Consider the following 21,620-nt stretch of genomic DNA (forward strand, 5'->3'; position numbering starts at 1 on the left):
TTCCCTCTCGATCACTCCTGGCGAATGAGAAGCTTCCTCCCGCTGTGTATAGTGTAAACAGACAGGGAGGAAGTGATGTCATTCTCCTTGGGGCGGTCTTTTTGACCGGACTGCGAGGAGAACACTAAAAGTAAGTGCACCAACACTACACTAACATGTAGGCACACAAACCCCCCCCCCCCCGGCCCCCATCCCAGTCACAGTGTCACTGATTGCAGTGATCATTTATTTAGTGCTGTAAAACCCATTACATGCTTTTCTGCAGCTTCTCCATTGAAGTACATTGAACCAAAAAAGCATTGTTTTGCATTAAAAAAAAGTCCCTGACCCTTTCCAAATACACAGTGGCTGAAAAAAGCTGAACGTGTCCCATAGGAAGCCATGTAAATGAACTGTAGTGCGTTTCTGCAAAAAGCACCAAAAAACACAGAGGTGAACCAGGTGTAAGACGTTTAGTAACATAATGGGGTTAAAAAAAAACTAAAAGTAGCCCTTTATAGTACAACAAAAAGCAGATAATCACTACTGTAAGGGGTTAATTTTTTTTAACTTTAGAACTGTGAAAGTGGTATTTACAGTAGAGATTTGCTATTTTTGTATTATAAAGGGCTAATTTTTTGTTTTGTTACTGGCCGATTAATCGGTTATGAAATTGATTATTATTTTCATAATCGATTAGTTGATTAAAGCGGGAGTCCACCGGGACTCCACGTTTTTTTTTTTTTTTTTAAAAGCCAGCAGCTACAAATACTGCAGCTGCTGACTTTTAAAATAGTGACACTTACCTGTCCAGCGCGCCCGCGATGTCGGCACCCGAAGCCGATCTCTAGGTCGTCTGTTGGGTCCTGCCGCCGCCATCTTGGGTATGGGAATCAGGAAATGGAGCCTTTCGGCTTCATTTCCCGGTTCCCTACTGCGCATGCGCGAATTGCGCTGCGCAATAAGGACGCTCCCTGCTGCCTCTGGGAGCTGTGTGTTTCCCAGCAGGCAGCGGGGCACTTGCGGGAAGGGGCGGGCACTTGCGGAAAGGGGCGTAAGTTACGCCCCTTTCCGCAGAGAGCTGTCCCGGAAGTGGGTGCAGTTACCTGGATTATCCAGGTAACTGCACCCCCCTTCCCCCATGAAAGGTGCCGATTGTGGCACCGGAGGGGGGGGAGGGTTCCGATGAGTGGAAGGTCCACTTTAGGGTGGACCTCCGCTTTAATCAATTAGTTTCAGCCCTAAGTGATTGGTAGCACAAATTGACAATCACATGGCAGCAACTCAATGAATTTAGGGATCTAGATGCAGTGAAGATGACTTGCTGATGTACAAAGCGAGCATCAGAATGGGGAAGAAAGGGGAATTAAGTGACTTTGAACATGACATGGTTGGTGCCAGACGGGCTGGTCTGAGTATTTCAAAAACTGCTGATCTACTGGGATTTTCACACACAACCATCTCTCGAGTTTACAGAGAATGGTCCGAAAAAGAGAAAATATCCAGTGAGCTGCAGTTGTGTGGAGGAAAATGCCAGGTTGATGTCAGGAGAAATGGGCAGGCTGGTTTGAGATGATAGGCAGCAGTAACGCAAATAACCACTTGTTACAACCAAGGTATGCAAAATACCATCTCTGAACACACAACACATCAAACCTTGAAGCAGATGGGCTACAGCAGCAAAAGACCACACCGAGTGGCACTCCTGTCAGCTAAGAACAGGAAACTGAGGCTACAATTCGCACAGGATCTCCAACATTGGACAATAGAAGATTGGAAAAAACGTTTTCTGGTCTGAGCGTCGATTTTCAGCTGTGACATGCTGATGGTGGGGTCAGAATTTGGTGTAAACACGAAAGCATGGATTCATCCTGCCTTGTATCAGTGGTTCAGGCTGGTGGTGTAATGGTGTGGGGGATGTTTTCTTGGCATACTTTGCACCCCTTAGTACTAATTGAACATAGTTTAAACGTCACAACCTGAGTATTGAGTACCTGAGTATTGTTGCGGATCATGTCCATCCATGACTACCGTGTACCTATCATTTTATGGCTCCTTCCAGCAGGATAATGCACCATGTCACAAAGCTCCAATCATCTCGCCACTTGTTTCTTAACCACTTAAGGACCGAGCCTCTTTTTGAGATTTGTTGTTTACAAGATAAAATCAATTTTTGCTAGAAAATTACTTGGAACCCCCAAACATTATACATTTTTTTTCTTGGAATACCCTAGAGAATAAAATGGCAGTCGTTGCAATACTTTCTATCACACCTTATTTGCGCAGCGGTCTTACAAGCGCACTTTTTTTTGGAAAAAATACACTTTTTTGAATTAAAAAATAAGACAACAGTAAAGTTAGCCCAGTTTCTTTTATATTGTGAAAGATAATGTTACGCCGAGTAAATTGATACCCAACATGTCACGCTGTGAAATGGCGAAAAACTTTTACCCTTAAAAATCTCCATAGGCGACGTTTAAAAAATTCTACAAGTTCCATGTTTTGAGTTAGAGGCAGGGCTAGAATTATTGCTCTCACTCTACCGATCACAGCAATACCTCACATGTGTGGTTTGAACACTGTTTTTCATATGCGGGCGCTACTTACGTATGCGTTCGCTTCTGCACACGAGCTCGGTGGGACAGGGCACGTTGTAAAATAAAAAAAAATTTATTTTTTCTTTTTTCTTACACTGTTCTTTTAAAAAAAAATGTCACTTTTATTCCTATTGCAAGGAATGTAAACATCCCTTGTAATAGAAATAAAGCATGACAGGACCTCTTAAATATGAGATCTGGGGTCAAAAAGACCTCATATTTCTACTATGCTAAAATGTCATTAAAAAAAAAATGGCCCTTTAAGAGTTATGGGTAAAAGTGACCATTTGACGTCGCTTCCGCCCTGCAATAGTATGGAGACGGGTGGGGACCATCTTCCCCCTCACTCATCTCCAGATTCTGCTTGGTGTTTAGGTATGATCGCCTCCACCGCTACCGATGGCTCCGGTAAGCAGCAGAGGGCACCGGAGTGCGGGGGGGGGGGGCCTATCCCACCGGTTGAAAGTGATCTCACGGCGAATCCGCGGCAGAGACCACTATTATCGGAAACCGGACCGCCTGCCGAAGAAGTGGATACTGGGTTTATGGCAGCTAGCTCCTGCCAGCTGCTGCCATAACGTTATTTCTCTTCAAAATTAGGATGTATATATCGGTGTGCGGCGGTCCAGAAGTAGTTAAATGTGACAATGAGGTCACTGTACTCCAATGACCTCCACAGTCACCAGATCTCAATCTAATAGAGCACCTTTGGCATGTGGTGGAATGGAAGCTTGGCATCATGGATGTGCAGCCAACAAATCTGCAGCAGCTATGCCAATATGGACCAAAATCTCGGAGGAATGTTTCCAAGATCTTGTTGAATCTGTCATGAAGAATGAAGGCCGTTCTGAAGGCAAAAAGGGGGTCCGACCCGGGACTAGCAAGGTGTACCTAATAAAGTGGCCGATTGAGTGTATGTTCATTCTTTTTACCTGAATGGTCCTGCTCTATAACAAGTGTATAGTATTGATGCAGGGAGGCAGAAGCGTGGACCAAGCTTCCTTTATACCAGAAATCATTTGTATTGAATGTAGCTGCCAGTGATGATCATTCTCTCGTTCAAATATATGAAGATGTATGTTTGTGTTTTTTTTGTTTGTTTTTTTATTCTGATGTGTTGTCTGCAGATTGAGAGAGAGGTGACAGAAGCCATGATGAAGTCTCTGAAGTACTGCGATGTGGAAACCGTGTCCGCTCGCCAGCCTTTATGTCAGTACCGCGCTGCAACCATCCATCACCGGCTCGCCTCCATGTATCACAGCTGTCTGAGAAACCAGGTACATGTCTTCTATAAGGAGATTCTTACCAGGAATAGCTGTCGATTTCTGTCTCTGACCCTAATGGGGTGATTTTTCTCTCCCTTCCTGTTCCCGTGATGCTTGTAAAAGAAATGAGGGGGACGGTTAGGTTCAGGCATCACTGCGGCAGTCAATTACAAACAACATTAACATTGTCAGAAGTTCTGGCTGTTTTCTACTCTACTAAAATGTTATTTTATTTATGGTGGTGTCCCCTTCAGGGAGATTCTCCACCTCCTTCCTTTTCCTGAAAGAAACTGAGGGAAATCTCCAACAGGGCGCTCAGATGACCATAAAAAATAACCGTCAGAGGTTCTAACTCTTACCCAGCTCTATCCAAATATGAAAATGTTTAACTGGAGTTATGCTTTGAAATCATTAGGTATCATGAGGAATATGTAGACTGCTATGGCTGGCCGACTTCTGAAAATGCTAGTTGTCTAACTGTGGTGCTGATTCATTAGCTTTTACATGGAAGTGGCCCTAATTACATATTACATGTGTAGGTTTGGCATCCGTTTATTTGTTGCTCTTTTTCAGTCATTAACATGACACCTGTTTTTACCTTTCTGCATTCTCAGGTAACATCACAGTTTTTTTTTTTTAACTGCTTCCCGACCGCCTCACGCTGATATACGTCGGCAGAATCGCGAACCTGTACATTGCCCTTTAAGAGGAAGCCAGCGGGCACCCACGGGAAGCTCCGTGAGTTGGGTCCTGCTGACTCGATCGCCACGGGGATACGCGGAGAGGAAAAACGGGGCGATGCTATAGTAAACAAGCATCTCCCCATTCTGCCTAGTGACACTGATCTCTGCTCCTTGTGATTGGAGCAGAGATCAGTGATGTGCACAACACAGCCACACCCCCCCCCCCACACCCCCCAGTTAGCAACATGCCCCTAGGACACACTTAACCCCTACACTGCTACCTCCTGGTTAACCCCTTCACTGCCAGTGTCATTTACACAGGAATCTGTGCATTTGTATAGCACTGATTGCTGTATAAATGACAATGGTCCCAAAAATTTGCAAAAATGTCTGATGTGTCCGCCATAATGTTGCAGTCATGATAAAAAATCGCTGATCGCCACCATTTAAAAAAAAAAATTAATAAAAATGCCATAAAACTATCCCCTATTTTGTAAACGCTATAACTTTTGCGCAAACCAATCAATAATCGCTTATTGCGATTTTTTTTTTTTTTTTTTTTTTTTACCAAAAATATGTCGAATAATATGTATAGGCCTAAACTGAGGGGAAAAAAATTTCATATTTTGGGGGATATGTTATAGCAAAAAGCAAAAATGCGTTTTTTTTTTCAAAATTGTCACTCTTTTTTTGTTTATAGCGCAAAGAAATAAAAACCGCAGGGGTGATTAAATACCACCAAAAGAAAGCTCTATTTGTGGGGGAAAAAAGGACGTCAATTTTGTTTGGGAGCCACGTCGCACGACTGCGCAATTGTCAGTTAAAGTGATGCTGTGCCGAATCGCAAAAAGGGCTCTGGTCAGAAAGGGGGTAAATTCTTCCGGGGCTGAAGTGGTTAAAGGATACAATCACCTTTTTAGAACATGTTACATCTGGGGTGGAGCATGTAATGCGCTCCAGCTTTTACCCTCTTTCCTCAAGCTCTTTAGTCCCCTCCCTGCCTGTGATAGGGGGATCTCAAAATTTTAACCACTTTGCCGCCTGATGATTTACCCCCCTTCCTGACCAGGCCATTTTGTCTGACATGGCACTCCGTTACTTTAACAGACAAATGTGCGGTCCTGTGACACTGTACCAAAATAAAATGTATGTGCTATAAATAAGAAAAAAATATATAAAAATATAAAATATATATATATATATATATATATATATCATACATCATACAGACACTCCTATACAGTTGTGCTCATAAGTTTACACACCCTGGCAGAATTTATGATTTCTTGGTCATTTTTCAGAGAAAATGAATGAGAACACAAAAGCATCTTTCACTCATAGTTAGTGTTTGGCTGAAGCCATTATATTATGTTTGTATATATTATATTATATTATATTATAATATATATATATATATATATATATATATATATATATATATATATATATATATATATATATATATATATATATATATATATATATATATATATATATATATATTTTTTTTTTTTACTTTCTGCAATAAAAAAAATATCCAATAAAAAAATATATAAAGAATCGAATTTCTTTATAAATTTAGGCCAATATGTATTCTGCTACATATTTTTGATAAAATAATCTCAACCGTAAATTGATTGGTTTACACAAAAGTTATAGCGCCTACAAACTGGGATATTATTATTTTTACTAGTAATGGTGGCGGTCAGCGACTTATAGCGGGACTACAATATTGCGGCGGTCAATCGGACATTAACTGACATTATTGACACTTTTTTGGGAACCAGTGACACTAATGCAGTGATCAGTGCTGAAAAGATGCACTGTCACTGTACTAATGATACTGGCTGGGAAGGGGTTAAACATTGAGGGTGATCAATGGGTTGAATGTGTGCCTAGCCTACAGTATCTCACAAAAGTGAGTACACCCCTCACGTTTTTGTAAATATTTTATTATATCTTTTTATGTGACAACACTGAAGAATTGACACTTTGCTACAATGTAAAGTAGTGAGTGTACAGCTTTTATAACAATGTAAATTTGCTGTCCCCTCAAAATAACTCAACACACAGCCATTTTCTCTTCCCGGTGTCATGTGACCCGTTAGTGTTACAAGGTCTCAGGTGTGAATGGGAAGAAGGTGTGTTTAATTTGATGTTATCGTTCTCACTCCCTCATACTGGTCACTGGAAGTTCAACATGGCACCTCATGACAAAGAACTCTCCAAGGATCTAAAAAAAATAATTGTTTCTCTACATAAAGATGGCCTAGACCAGTGATGGCTAACCTTGGCACCCCAGATGTTTTGGAACTACATTTCCCATGATGCTCTTGCACTCTGCAGTGTAGTTGAGCATCATGGGAAATGTAGTTTCAAAACATCTGGAGTGCCAAGGTTTGCCATCACTGGCCTAGACTATAAGAAGATTGCCAAGACCCTGAAACTGAGCTGCAGCATGGTGGCCAAGACCATACAGAGGTTTAACAGGACAGGTTCCACTCAGAACAGACCTCGCCATGGTTGACCAAAGAAGTTGAGTGCACATGCTCAGCGTCATATCCAGTGGTTGTCTTTGGGAAATAGGTGTATGAGTTCTGCCAGCATTGCTGCAAAGGTTGAAGGGATGGGGGGGGGGGTCAGCATGTCAGTGTTCAGATTATACACCGCACACTGCATCAAATTCGTCTGCATGGCTTTTGTCTCCGAAGGAAGACTCTTCTAAAGATGATGCATAAGAAAGCCTGTAAACGGTTTTCTGAAGACAAGCAGACTAACAACATGGATTACTGTAACCATGTCTTGTGGTCTGATGAGACCAAGATAAACTTATTTGGTTCAGATGGTGACAAGCGTGTGTGGTGGCAACCAGGTGAGGAGTACAAAGACAAGTGTGTCTTACCTACAGTCAAGCATGGTGGTGGGAGTGTCATGGTCTGGGGCTGCATGAGTGCTGCCGACACTGGGGGGCTACAGTTATGCCAACATGTACTGTGACATACTGAATCCAAGCATGATCCCCTCCCTTCGGAGACTGGGCCGAAGGGCAGTATTCCAACATAACGACCCCAAACACACCTCCAAGATGACCACTGCCTTGCTAAAGAAGCTGAGGGTAAAGGTGATGGAATGGCCAAGCATGCCTCCAGACCTAAACCCTATTGAGCATCTGAGGGGCATCCTCAAATGGAAGGTGGAGGAGCACAAAGTCTCCAACATCCATCAGCTCCGTGATGTCTTCATGGAGGAGTAGAAGAGGACTCCAGTGGCAACCTGTGAAGCTCTGGTGACCAAGAGGGTTAAGGCAGTGCTGGAAAATAATGGTGGCCACACAAAATATTGACACTCTGGGCCCAATGTGGACATTTTCACTTAGGGGTGTACTCACTTTTGTTGCCAGCAGTTTAGACATTAATGGCTGTATGTTGAGTTATTTTGAGGGAGGTGCTTGTATTAGGGGAAGACATGGATCTTTGCTTTGCAGAGAAGTAGGATATATGTCTTCCCTACCGACAGAACGGAAATCTGCCTTGTTTACATAGGCAGGCTGCCTGTGTACCTAGTGGTCACAGCGGGAGAGAGCCATCAGTGGCGTGCACTCACACCCACTACCTTGAAGTACAGGATCGTGTGTATGTATGTATATGTATGTATAATAAAATTATTTTATATATAAAATTATAATATGGGATCCCGCACACTGAGGCCACCCTGTAGCAGTAAAACCTCTATAGGACAGTCTGCATTCGGTTAAAAACAGCACAGCCGCACAGGACTCCGCCCACACAGCCGTGTCATTCATTTACTAAGTTATGTGAATGAAGTACATCTCTTGTCAGGCCTCTGTAGCTGGCAGTTTGTAGTTCTCAATGAAGTGTGAGGGTTCTGGTATCCATTGTTCCTGCCATTCAGTAAGGCCAATTGCACACAGGCGTAATAATTTTACAGGTTGTTTTACATGCAGTCCCGGGTTACAAACAAAATAATTTCTGTAGGTTTATTAAGTTGAATCTGTATGGAAATAGTAGCAGGTAAATTTTTTTTCTCAGCCAATTTTTTTAAATAGAATAGGGAAGGGTTAACACTCCTGTAACATTTGTTTTGCTGTCTGTGCCCCGTTCACTTTCTGTCCCTGTGACAATTGGATTTTGAAAATTTTGGTGATAAAGCTTCAGTGGAGAAGCCTTTTTCCCCATAACTCTTACAGGAGTGAATTTCTCTTCCTGGTTTAGATTTCCTCCCATTTCCTCTTGTATGTAAGTCAGATTTATGTAAGAAACCTTTCACATTGGGGAGGTTTTCAGGCGCTTTAGCGTTGGAAATGGCATATAAGCGCCTGAAAACAGCCTCCCATTCATTCAAGTGTGACTTTCCTCCTTGTTGCCCTCTTGTCTGCGATACTGCTCCAGTGTGACATGATGAGGTAGGATCGGGGAACTTTCCCAGGTTAGTCTGTGGTATGTAGGACTGTTTTAACCATCAGCAAGCCATGACTGATGTCTGAGGGTCACAGGATTAGCTAGAATCCATGATTAATGCTCAGAGCTCTGTGCAAGTGCGTCCTACTCCATGCTTTGTCAGGCCACGCCCCCCACTACTATAAATATTTCACTAGTTTTCTACTATGCTGTACTGTAGTATTTGTGTACTCTAATATTAAGGGGCCCCAATATGTTTTAAAATCTTTTGTGCAGTGTTGGAAAAAAAATGAAGCTTAATTTACATGCCATACCTGTAGGCCAAGCGTCGCTGCCCAGGAGTGGATTGGTCAGGTTGATAGGCTGCCGTGCTTGGCCTACAGGTATGGCATGTATACTAAGCTCAGATTTTCTTAAAGTGGTTGTAAACCTTTACATGTACCCAGTGAAGTGACTACCATTAGATGATACACACAGATGAAACAAATTCTCCTACATAAAATATAGCTGTTTATCTGCATCCATTTCCTCTGTCATTCTGAAAATGTGTGGTGGTTTATTGGTTAAACTAGATGGACTTGTGTCTTTTTGTCAATAAGACGAACTATGTAATGTAGACATGTCACTGGAGAAGTGATCGAGGGGGTGTACATCTCACCTAGGTTGCTACACAGTGTGAGATGGTAAATCCAGGATGGATCAGTTTCTCAGCAGCGATATGCTGCTGAGTTGTTATTTAATTTTGCCGGGCCTGGGTTTATATGGAATGGCAGGTAGGTTTGGTAGAGGGACCTGTCATTCCACATCCCCCGATCCAGTTCTGGGTTTGGGATCAGGTGAGCTTTGATCCTAATTAGCCTGGGAAGCTAAAGGCACTGCAGGGTCTGCAGGTGGTTGCTCTCAGCCAGGGAATGAACAGTCTGTGTGTTGAAGGAAGCTGCAAGCACAGCCACTGCTGGAGCTAAAACTCACCCTGCGATATCCAGGCGAAAGACGCTGTGTTTGTAAGTGTCAGATAGGTGAGCAGAACCTGTTAGTAAGCGCCCAGCCGGGCTAGGACTTTTATTTTTGTTGTACTTAGAAAGCACGGTGTTGCTGTATATTTTGTTTGCTGGACTGTTTGTACCACGAATAAACGCCAAGATCTGCTTTATAAATTCCAAGTCTGCTGTGAACTGTGTCCAAACACACCCTACCCCGGGAAGATCCCTTACAATTGGTGGAGGTAGCGGGCAACACGGTTGCTAGGGGCAACGGTGTGGACAGACTTGGCTACAGCTGCTGATGTCCTGGGTGAAAGCTGCAACTACACTCCAAGAACAGTCCAGCAACATGGAGGAGATGCTGAAGCAGTTTATGCAAGTGAGTTTGCAACAACAGCAGGCTCAGACAGAGGCCAATAGACGACATGAACAGTCCATGGCTGAACAACAGCAGGCGCAGACAGAGGCCAATAGACGACATGAACAGTACATGGCGGCACAACATCAGATGCATAAGGAAGAGTTGCAAGCTTTGCGCCAAAGCCAACAACAACTTATCGAGCACCTGATAGTAAATCGAGAGGCGCCTGTGGTTGCTAATCCACCCACAATGGAGGGAGCCGCTCCAGAGATTTTTTTTGGGAGAAGGACTGTGCAGAAAGCGCTGCAAAAGATGACTGCTGAGGACGATGTTGAGGCCTATCTAACAGTATTTGAGCGCGTGGCTGAGCGAGAGAAGTTACCAGCCGCTGAGTGGGCAGAGGTAATTGCGCCCTATTTAACAGGTGAACCTCAAAAGGCCTACTATGACCTCAGTGAGCAAGAGGTTAAGGACTATACTCGGCTAAAAGAGGAGATACTTGCCCGACTAGGAGTTACTACTGCAGTCCGTGCCCGGAGGGTACGCAACTGGAGCTACAGTCTGGACAAATCAGCGAGGTCCCAGATGTATGACCTAATCCATTTGGCAAGAAAGTGGTTGGAGCCAGACACTTCTACTCCTGCACAAATCCTAGAGAAGGTCGTGATGGATCGCTACCTCCGAGCGCTTCCTACTGACCTGCAACGCTGGGTGGGACAAGGTGATCCTAGGAACGCAAACGAACTTGTCAACCTTGTGGAGAGGTTCCAGGCGACTGAGGACTACCTCCGTGATGTTCCTGCAGCATCTTCACCTCCCCGGAGCGCCAGATCTGTGCCGTCAGCTGGTAAGAGACTTCCATCTATTGGGGGAGTGTGGAGGGGTGCTGATGGGGGGAAAAGGGCTCAAGTGGTGTCTCAGGGACAAAAGACTGGTGATGGTCCCGGGTGGCTAAGGGGCTCTGAAAAGGACTCCTTGCCAAAGAGACCAGGCCCTATCCAGTGTTGGAGATGCCATGAGGCGGGACACGTGTCTGCCCATTGCCCTCTTACCTCTGAACCCATGGAATGTGACGCTAGCCGGCGTCAGTCGCTATTTGCGGAACCATCTTGTGCTGCAGTTCCTGGACTAGAGACTGAACCGCAAATCTGCAACATCACAATCAATGACTTTCCTGTTAAAGCGTTAATGGACTCAGGAAGCCTTGTAACCTTGGTGCATGCTAGCCTGGTGACTGGGGACTTAGAGTCTAAAAAGCATATGAGTGTTGTGTGCATACATGGTGATACAAAAGTGTACCCTATAGTGCTGGCTAAAGTCGGGACTGAACAAGGCACCGTACAATATGAAGTGGGTGTGGTTAAAAACCTCATGCATAATGTAATATTGGGGCGCGATTTTCCATTATTCTGGGCTCTTTGGGAAAAAAGAAAAATCCCCAAAAGGAGTGAGGATACCTCTAAGGGGGTTGCCTTGTCCACTGTGAATGATAAAAATGTGCAGGATGAAAATGATTGTTTTCCTTTGCAGGTCCTGGCTGGGGAGGAGGAGGCTCCTCCCACTGAGCAAAATATACTAGACTTAGAGGTGTCTAGCGATAATTTTGGGACTGCACAATTACAGGACCCCACTCTCAAAAATGCGAGAGAGCAGGTTGCTGTTATGAACGGGGTACCTCAGGAACCAGATGCTGAAAAAAGATTTCCACATTTTTCGGTGACTAATGATCTTTTCTATAGAGTCAATAAGGTTAAAGATGAGATTGTGGAACAGCTTCTGGTACCTAAGCCGTACCGGCGTCAGGTGCTTGACATGGCACATAACCATGTTCTTGGGGGACACTTGGGGACTGACAAAACGCGAGAGAGGGTTCTCCAGAGGTTTTTTTGGCCGGCCATATATGATGACATTAAAAAATACTGTGAGTCGTGCCCCACATGTCAGGTTAGTGCCCCAGTGTCACATTTTCGCAGTCCTTTGGTTTCGCTCCCTATTATAGAGGTGCCTTTTGAGCGTATTGCCATGGATTTAGTGGGTCCCATTGTAAAGTCAGCTAGAGGACACCAGTATATTTTGGTAGTCCTGGATTATGCGACCCGCTATCCTGAGGCTGTACCCTTAAGAAACACTGCATCTAAAACAATTGCACGTGAGTTGTTTTATATGTTCTCTAGGACTGGGATCCCCAAAGAAATCCTAACTGACCAAGGTACGCCATTTATGTCGAAAGTAATGAAGGAATTATGCAAACTATTTAAAATCTCACACATCCGTACCTCTGTGTACCACCCCCAGACGGACGGATTGGTGGAGAGATTTAATAAAACTTTGAAACATATGTTGAAGAAAGTGGTGGCAAAAGATGGGCGTGACTGGGATCATTTATTACCCTACCTCATGTTTGCTATTAGGGAGGTGCCCCAAGCGTCCACAGGGTTCTCACCATTCGAGTTGGTCTATGGTCATCACCCTAGGGGTCTACTAGACATTGCAAAAGAGACATGGGAGAATGAGTCCACCCCATACAAGAGTGTTATTGAGCATGTAGCACAAATGCAGGACCGTATAGCCACTGTAATGCCCCTGGTAAGGGAACACCTCCAGAGGGCTCAAGAGGCCCAAAGTAGAATTTACAACCGGTCCGCAAGAATCAGGACATTCAACCCAGGCGATAGGGTCCTTATACTAGTCCCCACTGTTGAGAGTAAATTCTTGGCGAAGTGGCAAGGTCCCTATGAAATTGTTGAAAAGGTCAGTGAGGTGAACTACAAGGTGCACCAACCAGGTAGAAGGAAGCCTTTCCAAGTTTATCACATAAACTTGATCAAGCCCTGGAAAGACAGGGAATCCTTGGTGGCGACAAATACTGTTAATAATTTGTCACCACCAATCCCTCCAGTCAAGGTAGGTGATACTCTATCAGTGTCACAGAAACAGGAGGCTCAGGAATTTTTACAGAAAAACAAAAACAAGTTCTCTGACCTCCCAGGGCGTACACACCTCATCCATCATCACATTGAAACTGAGCCTAGAAGCAGAGTAAACCTTAAGCCCTATAGGATACCGGAGGCACGTAGGGAAGCCGTATCTGCCGAGGTAAAACGTATGCTTGCTCTGGGGGTAATTGAGGTGTCACAGAGTGAATGGTCCAGCCCAATTGTGCTAATCCCAAAGCCCAATGGAACTTGGAGGTTCTGTAACGATTTCAGAAAGTTGAATGAGATCTCCAAGTTCGATGCGTATCCTATGCCCAGGGTAGATGAGTTGATTGAGAAGTTGGGTAACGCCAGGTACATAACCACCCTCGATCTTACAAAGGGCTACTGGCAGATTCCACTTTCTGGTGAGGCTAAAGAGAAAACTGCATTCTCCACCCCTGATGGGCTATTCCAGTATGTAGTGATGCCATTCGGGTTACATGGAGCGCCTGCAACTTTCCAGAGGTTGATGGACTTGATTCTGCGACCACATCGTGATTACTCAGCTGCCTACCTCGATGATGTGGTCATTTTTAGCCCTGATTGGGAAAGTCACCTCTGTAAGGTACAGGCCGTGTTGGATGCCATAAGTGATGCGGGGTTGACCATAAATGCCGAGAAGTGTGCTCTAGCCCTAGAAGAGGCCAAATATCTAGGCTACATTATTGGGAGAGGGTTGATTAAGCCACAGCTAAATAAAATTGAGGCAATACAGAATTGGCCTAGACCCCTGACAAAGAAACAGGTTAGAGCTTTCCTGGGTATTACGGGGTATTACCGTAGATTTGTGCCGAACTTTGCCTCAGTTGCTGCTCCACTAACTGACTTGACAAAGGGCGGAAAGACAGCAATGGTCACGTGGACCCCAGAGGCCGAGAAGGCTTTCCAAAGCCTTAAGTCGGCCTTGTGCCAACCACCTGTCTTAGTTACCCCCGATTTCAGGCGAGAATTTCTGGTCCAGACAGATGCCTCTAACACAGGCTTAGGTGCAGTACTCTCACAAGTAGTGAATGGTGAGGAGCATCCAGTGACGTACTTGAGTAGAAAACTAACCCCGGCCGAGAAAAATTATGCCATTGTGGAGCGAGAATGTTTGGCAGTAAAGTGGGCCCTAGAATCGTTAAAGTATTACTTGCTAGGCAGGAAATTCAAGTTGGTGACAGACCATGCCCCCCTAACATGGATGAAGTTAAACAAGGAGAGAAATGCAAGAGTGACTAGATGGTTTCTCTCCCTACAAAACTTTAATTTCACTGTGGAACACAGGCCAGGGAAATTACAGGCAAATGCTGACGCATTGTCAAGGGTAAGTTGTCTGTGGGGACAAAAGGCTCAGCCCTCCGGTCTGAAAAAGAGGGGGGGGATATGTAGACATGTCACTGGAGAAGTGATCGAGGGGGTGTACATCTCACCTAGGTTGCTACACAGTGTGAGATGGTAAATCCAGGATGGATCAGTTTCTCAGCAGCGATATGCTGCTGAGTTGTTATTTAATTTTGCCGGGCCTGGGTTTATATGGAATGGCAGGTAGGTTTGGTAGAGGGACCTGTCATTCCACATCCCCCGATCCAGTTCTGGGTTTGGGATCAGGTGAGCTTTGATCCTAATTAGCCTGGGAAGCTAAAGGCACTGCAGGGTCTGCAGGTGGTTGCTCTCAGCCAGGGAATGAACAGTCTGTGTGTTGAAGGAAGCTGCAAGCACAGCCACTGCTGGAGCTAAAACTCACCCTGCGATATCCAGGCGAAAGACGCTGTGTTTGTAAGTGTCAGATAGGTGAGCAGAACCTGTTAGTAAGCGCCCAGCCGGGCTAGGACTTTTATTTTTGTTGTACTTAGAAAGCACGGTGTTGCTGTATATTTTGTTTGCTGGACTGTTTGTACCACGAATAAACGCCAAGATCTGCTTTATAAATTCCAAGTCTGCTGTGAACTGTGTCCAAACACACCCTACCCCGGGAAGATCCCTTACAGTAACTATGTAGGTGGCAGCAACAGGCTGTTCTGCAGGTATTTTGAGGATGCTGTGTCTGGCCTTGGCAGACGCTCCTTTCAGCTGGGTGGGCGCTACCATTCCTGAGGTTAGACTGTTTTAACCATCAGCAAGCCATTACTGAACTAGATAGAGAGTTTGGTAGGGAGGGATAAATCTAGTGGGCTGCCAAGTCTGGTGGATGAGTTCACCCTGCTATGGCTTCCCCAGGGATCAACTAAGTTCTGAATCCCTGTCTGTCTGTTTTTTCCCATTGTCTCAGGAGAATATTCCTCTTGTTCTTTTGTTCATTTGTCTCGGGAGAAATTTTCAGCAGACATTCCTGGGCTGCGTGAACAGCTTTCAGTGTCTCTCACTCTCTTGGGAGACCTAGAGCACAAAATGGTGCACTCTCCTTCCCCTTCTTCCTTGATGTAGGAAGTTGTGGTGTTGGAGGAACAGCCTTTAGATGAGGAAACAAACAAGGACTGTGAATCTTCTATGGAACTTGGACCATGGTTGATTTTTGTCTTCTGTGGTCAGAACAAATTTTAAAGCTGCCGCTTCAGGAATCTTCCCGGAAGCTCACTGGGTTTGGGTCCTGGTGGAAGCAATAGAATCCCAAATCCTTCCTAGTGCACCATCATTTGCAGGAAGTGGCGTATGCTAATTGGGCTCATCCAGAGAAGGTGTTTTTTTTTTGTTTTTGTTTTTTTGCCTTCTTAGCCCTTGTACACGCGGTCTGAGATTCCGACAACCAAATCCATCGGATTTTGTCCGAAACTGTTGCATACACACGGTCGGACAAAGTTGTCGGAAAATCCGACGTGATGATGTGATGACGTTATTTCGTTATGACGGGACTACGTTCACACTAGTAGCCAATAGCTTTGGTGTAGGAATTTGATCTGAGCATGCGTGGCACTTTGTCCGATCGGAATTCTCTACACATGATCGGAGTATGTCCGATCGGAGCATTTTGTCGGAAAATTTTACCAACAACTTGGAAAACTTGGCTCGTCGGATACTCCGACAGAAACAGTCCGATGTAGACCACACACAGTCGGAATATCCGACAAAACTGTCCGATCGGACACATTCCGTCGGAATCGACCATGTGTACAAGGGCTAAGTGGTTTGTTCCTGCTCTGACACTGGGGAATATCTCCTTTCTTTCTTTCTTTCTTTCTTTCTTTCTTTCTTTCTTTCTTTCTTTCTTTCTTTCTTTCTTTCTTTCTTTCTTTCTTTCTTTCTTTCTTTCTTTCTTTCTTTCTTTCTTTTCTTTCTTTTTTTCTTTTTTCTTTTCTTTCTTTTTTTCTTTTTTCTTTTCTTTCTTTTTTTCTTTTTTCTTTTCTTTCTTTTTTTCTTTTTTCTTTTCTTTCTTTTTTTCTTTTTTCTTTTCTTTCTTTTTTTCTTTTTTCTTTTCTTTCTTTTTTTCTTTTTTCTTTTCTTTCTTTTTTTCTTTTTTCTTTTCTTTCTTCCTTTCTTTTCTTTTCTTTCCTTTCTTTCCCTGGTAGAAGCAACTCTGCAGACAGCAGGAACTTCAGTGGGGTCTGCCAGCACTGCAAGTATCAAGCTCAGGTCAAGCGAATATGGTCCTGAGGTACCCTCTGCTGGATAAATAAAAAAAATACCTGGAGCAGTCTCCAAGAGCTTTGAGTTTCTCGGTTAATGACTCGGAGGAATCTATTCAGCAACTTTTGAGGCTGGCTCAGGAACTAGACCCCAAAAACTTCCAATTCCAGTGAGAAAACCACTTACCCACACTCACGCTCATCCCCCTTCATGGCTATCTGGGCTCTTGCCCCCTCCATGCATTATGTACTCAAATGTCTCTTTGAAATCTCAACAAAAGAACATTTTCTTGCAGTACAGGAAAGGTTTCTGTCTCAGATCTTTTCTCTGAGCTGCGTGTTCCCCCTTCTTCAGCATCCCCCTGGTCGTTCGGATCAGCCGCATCCACCTCATCAAGAATCCGGGTGGAAAATTCTTGGTCCAACAATGGCTGCAGCCAATCTAAAACAGTCACTGTTTGTTTGGGAATTCTAACAACTATGGTAGCAAGGGCCGTCAGAGTACAAAAGCTAGCTGTGGAGATTCCTCCAATGATTCCCCCATTGAAGGGGGAAACAAGTGGTTTTCCTCACTTGGTCCTTAACATGTATGGCTAGCCTTGGGCAGGACTAGTATCTGATGTTTGTGAAGGTTGGCAGCTTCACTTTCTTAGAATCATATACAGTGTGGTCAGACATGATCACTTTTGTATAATTTTGTATATAGGTTTAGAGGGGTAAATTCCTGCTTGCAGGGCATTAGCATTCACCCAATCTGTACAGTAATGTAGCTACAAGAAAGAGAAAATTGTTTTCAGGGTATCATGCATGGGCCTCCTTTGTGTCCTCTGTGTCCACCTTGTCCCGTCTATTAGACAGCTTGTATCACAGTACCTGCTTTTTCTACAGGTGGGAGATGAGCACACAAGAAAGCAGCACCGTGTTCTAGCCGATCTCCAGTACAGCAAAGCAGTGAAGCTCTTCCAGGTGCTGAAGGACGCTCCGTGTGAGCTTCTCAGAGTGCAGCTCGAGAGAGTGGCCTTTGCCGAGTTCCAGATGTCTAGTAAGTTCTCCATTATGATGATTTATGGTATCATTAACACGTTTGGCTCAAAGTAAGATGGTATATTTACACTTTCCGGCCACTTTATTAGGTACACCTTGCTAGTAGCGGGTTGGACCCCTTTTTGCCTTCAGAACTTCCTTCATTCTTGGTGGCATACATTCAACAAGTTGGAAATATTCCTCAGAGATTTTGGTCCATATTGATGGGATAGCATCACGCAGTTGCTGCAGATTTGCCAGCTGCACATCCATGATACAAATCTTCTGTTCCACCTCATCCCAAAAGGTGCTCTATTGGATTGAGATCTGGTGACTGTTGAGGCCATTGGAGTACAGTGACCTCATTGTCATGTTCAAGAAACCAGTGGTGAGATGATTTGAGCTTTGTGACATAGTGCATTATCCTGCTGGAAGGAGCCATCAGAAGATGGGACACTGTAGTCATAAAGGGATGCACATGGTCAGCAACAATACTCAGGTAGGCAGTGGCATTTAAACAATGCTCAGTTGGTACTAAGGGGCGCAAAGTATGCCAAGAAAATATCCTTTACACCATTACACCACCACCTCCAGCCTGAACCGTTGATACAAGGCTGGATGGATCCATGCTTTTCATGGTATTTACGCCAAATTCTGACCCCACCATCTGATTGCCGCAGCTGAAATTGAGACTTGTCAGACCAAGCAAAATGTTTCCAATCTTCTATTGTCCAATATTTGTTGCGCCTGTGTGAATTGAAGCCTCGGTTTCCTGTTCTTAGCTGATAGGATTGGCACCCGGTGTGGTCTTTTTGCTGCAGTAGCCCATCTAATAGGCTGTAACGAGTGGTCATTTGAGTTACTGTCTGCCTAGTCTCCTCTGACATCAACAAGGCATTTTCATCCACACAACTGCTGCTCACTGGATATTTTCTTTTTCTGGCTATTCTCTGCAAACCCGAGAGATGGTTGTGCGTGAAAATCCCAGTAGATCAGCAGTTTTTTAAATACTCAGACCAGCCCATCTGACACCAACAACCATGCCACGTTCAAAGTCGCTTAAATCCCCATTCTGATGCTCGGTTTGAACTTCAGCAAGTTGTCTTCACCACGTCTAGATGCCTAAATGCATTGCGTTGTAGCGATGTGATTGGCTGATTAGCAATTTGTGTTACCATGCAATTGAACAGGTGTACCTAATAAAGTGGCCGGTAAGTGTATGTTGCTGTATTACTGTTCCCAGGACCTCATTGCTTTTCGTGTTCTTTCGTAATACCTCCATCTTAACCACTTTCAGACCGGACCAATTTGCTGGCTTAGGACCAGACCACTTTTTGCGATTCGGCACTGCGTCGCTTTAACTGACAATTGCGGGTCGTGGGCCGTGGCTCCCAAACATTTGTCTTTTTTTCCCACAAATAGAGCTTTCTTTTGATGGTATTTGATCACCTCTGCGGTTTTTATTTGTTGCGCTATAAACAAAAATAGAGCGACAATTTAGAAAAAAACGCATTATTTTTTACTTTTTTTACTTTTTTCCATAATAAATATCCCCCAAAAATATATAAAAAAATGTTCCCTCAGTTTAGGCCAATACATTTTCTTCTACATATTTTTGGTAAAAAAAATCGCAATAAGCGATTATTGATTGGTTTGCGTAAAATTTATAGCGTTTACAAAATAGGGGATAGTTTTATGGCATTTTTATTAATAATTTTTTTTTTACTAGTAATGGCGGCGATCAGCAATTTGGCGCAGATAGACATGGAGCAGAGAACAGTGTCACTTGTTGCTAGGCAGAACGGGGAGATGCTGTTTACATTAGCATCTCCCCGTGAGACGATCGTGGGTATCCCTGCGGCGATAGAGTCCGCGGTACCCGCGACCAGACTCGCGGGGGACCCGACCGGCGGGCGCGTGCCGCTGGCGGCGCACACGCGATGGCAGGGCGGCAAATACAAATGGACGTACCTGCCTATTTGCCCGCCCGTGCCTTTCTGCCTATTTGCCCACTGTGCGCCGGTCGGGAAGTGGTTAAAGCATTTGTAACCCTTTAAAAAAAAAAAAAGGAGATCCTGTTCCCTTATAGCAGGTTAAACAGCACTGTGCTTGTGCTGTCTAACCTGCCCCTCTGGAAGCTGTAAAAAACCTGGCTGATCCTACCAGTTTCTGCCCTCCCCACTTGATGAGGTTATGTGCAAATTTTTGCTTTTCCTGTAAAAGTTTTGCCCCATCCGGACTTGAAAAGCTCAACATTGATAAGTCACCGGAACCAGATGGCTTGCACCCGAGGGTCCTTAACTGGTTCCCAACCGGCTTGCGTCTATGTACAGGGGCAGAAGGGCACACCTGGGCGAAACCCCATACCCATATGGGGTTTCCTTCAAGAGCAGCCAGAAGGGGATATTGTGTACATGAGTGCCAGCAGGGGGATCTGTGTGTGTAAACACACAAATCCCTATGCTGTCAGAGGAGAGGAGACATGTTTGTTTCTAGTAAGTAGGAACAGCCATCTCCTCTCCTACTCAGTCCTATCCCCATACAGTTACAACACACTGAGGGGACACACATTTAACCCCTTGATCGCCCCGTAGTGTTAACCCCTTCCCTACCAGTGAAATTTGCACAGTAATCAGTGCATTTTTATAGCCTTGATCGCTGTATAAATGTCAATGGTCCCAAAAATGTGTCAAGTGTCTGATCTGTCCATCGCAATACCGCAAAAAATCGCAGATCACTGCCATTACAAAATACGTTAAATGCCGTAAATCTTTCCCATAGATTGTATAACTTTTGCGCAAAACACTCATTTTAAGCATATATGCTTATTGCGATATTTTTGTTAAAAAAATAAAAAAAAAAATGTTGGAAAATATATACTGGCCTAAACTGATGAAAAAATCTGTTTTTAAAAAACTTTTTTGGGGATATTATAGCAAAATGTAAAAAATTATTTTTTTCAAAATTGTCACGCTTTTCTTTTTTGTTTATAGTGCAAAAAATAAAAACCACAGAGGTGATCAAGTAGCACCAAAAGAAAGCTCTATTTGTGGCAAAAAAGGACATAAATTTCGTTAGGGTACAGCATTGCATGACCGACCAGTTGAAGCGACGCAGTGCCAAATTTTAAAAAGTACTATGGTCAGGAAGGGGATAAAACCGTCTGGTGTTGAAGTGGTTAAGGAAATTGGTCAAGTAATTGCCAGACCATTGTTGTTAATTTTTTACTGACAGTCCACTGATTGGAGAAAAGCCAGTGTAGCATCAATATTTAAAAGAGTCCAAAATGCATCCCTGGGAATTACAGACCAGTTAACCTAACATCAATAGTATGCAAGCTCTTGGAGGGGATGATAAGGGACTATATACAAGATTTTAGCGATGAGAACAGTGTCAGCATGGATTCGTGAAGAATCGTTCTTGCCAAACCAATCTACTAACCTTCTATGAGGAGGTGAGTTGCCAGCTAAAGAAAGGCCCGTAGACGTGGTGTATCTGGATTTTGCAAAAGCATTTGACGCAGTTCCATATAAACGTTTACTGTCCAAAACAAGGTCCGTTAGCATGGTGGACCATAGGGTGAGTACCTGGATTTAAATCTGGCTATAAATCCAAGTTCGGATGGTGGTGATAAATGGGGGAGTACTCGGAATGGTCAGGGGTGGGTAATGAGGTCCCCCAAGGTTCTGTCCTGGGATCAATCCTATTTAATTCATAAACGACCTGGAGGATGGGGTAAACGTCTCAATCCCGGTATTTGCGGATGATACTAAGCTGAGCAGGGCAATAAC

General features: G+C 44.1%; 1 protein-coding gene across 1 annotated transcript in view; it reads left to right on the plus strand.

Annotated features, from left to right (window-relative positions):
• Positions 1-21,620, plus strand: part of EDRF1 (erythroid differentiation regulatory factor 1) — a 142,161-nt gene that overhangs the window by 66,787 nt on the left and 53,754 nt on the right. The window contains exons 20-21 of the mRNA XM_077455495.1: positions 3,704-3,853; positions 17,695-17,848. Of these exons, the coding sequence (XP_077311621.1) occupies positions 3,704-3,853; positions 17,695-17,848 (304 nt within the window). The remainder of the gene's footprint in view (positions 1-3,703; positions 3,854-17,694; positions 17,849-21,620) is intronic.

This window comes from Lithobates pipiens, unplaced genomic scaffold (genome assembly GCF_037356315.1).
Source record: "Lithobates pipiens isolate NorthernLeopardFrog02 unplaced genomic scaffold, aLitPip1_a1.2 Scaffold_25, whole genome shotgun sequence".
Lineage (NCBI taxonomy): Eukaryota > Metazoa > Chordata > Amphibia > Anura > Ranidae > Lithobates > Lithobates pipiens.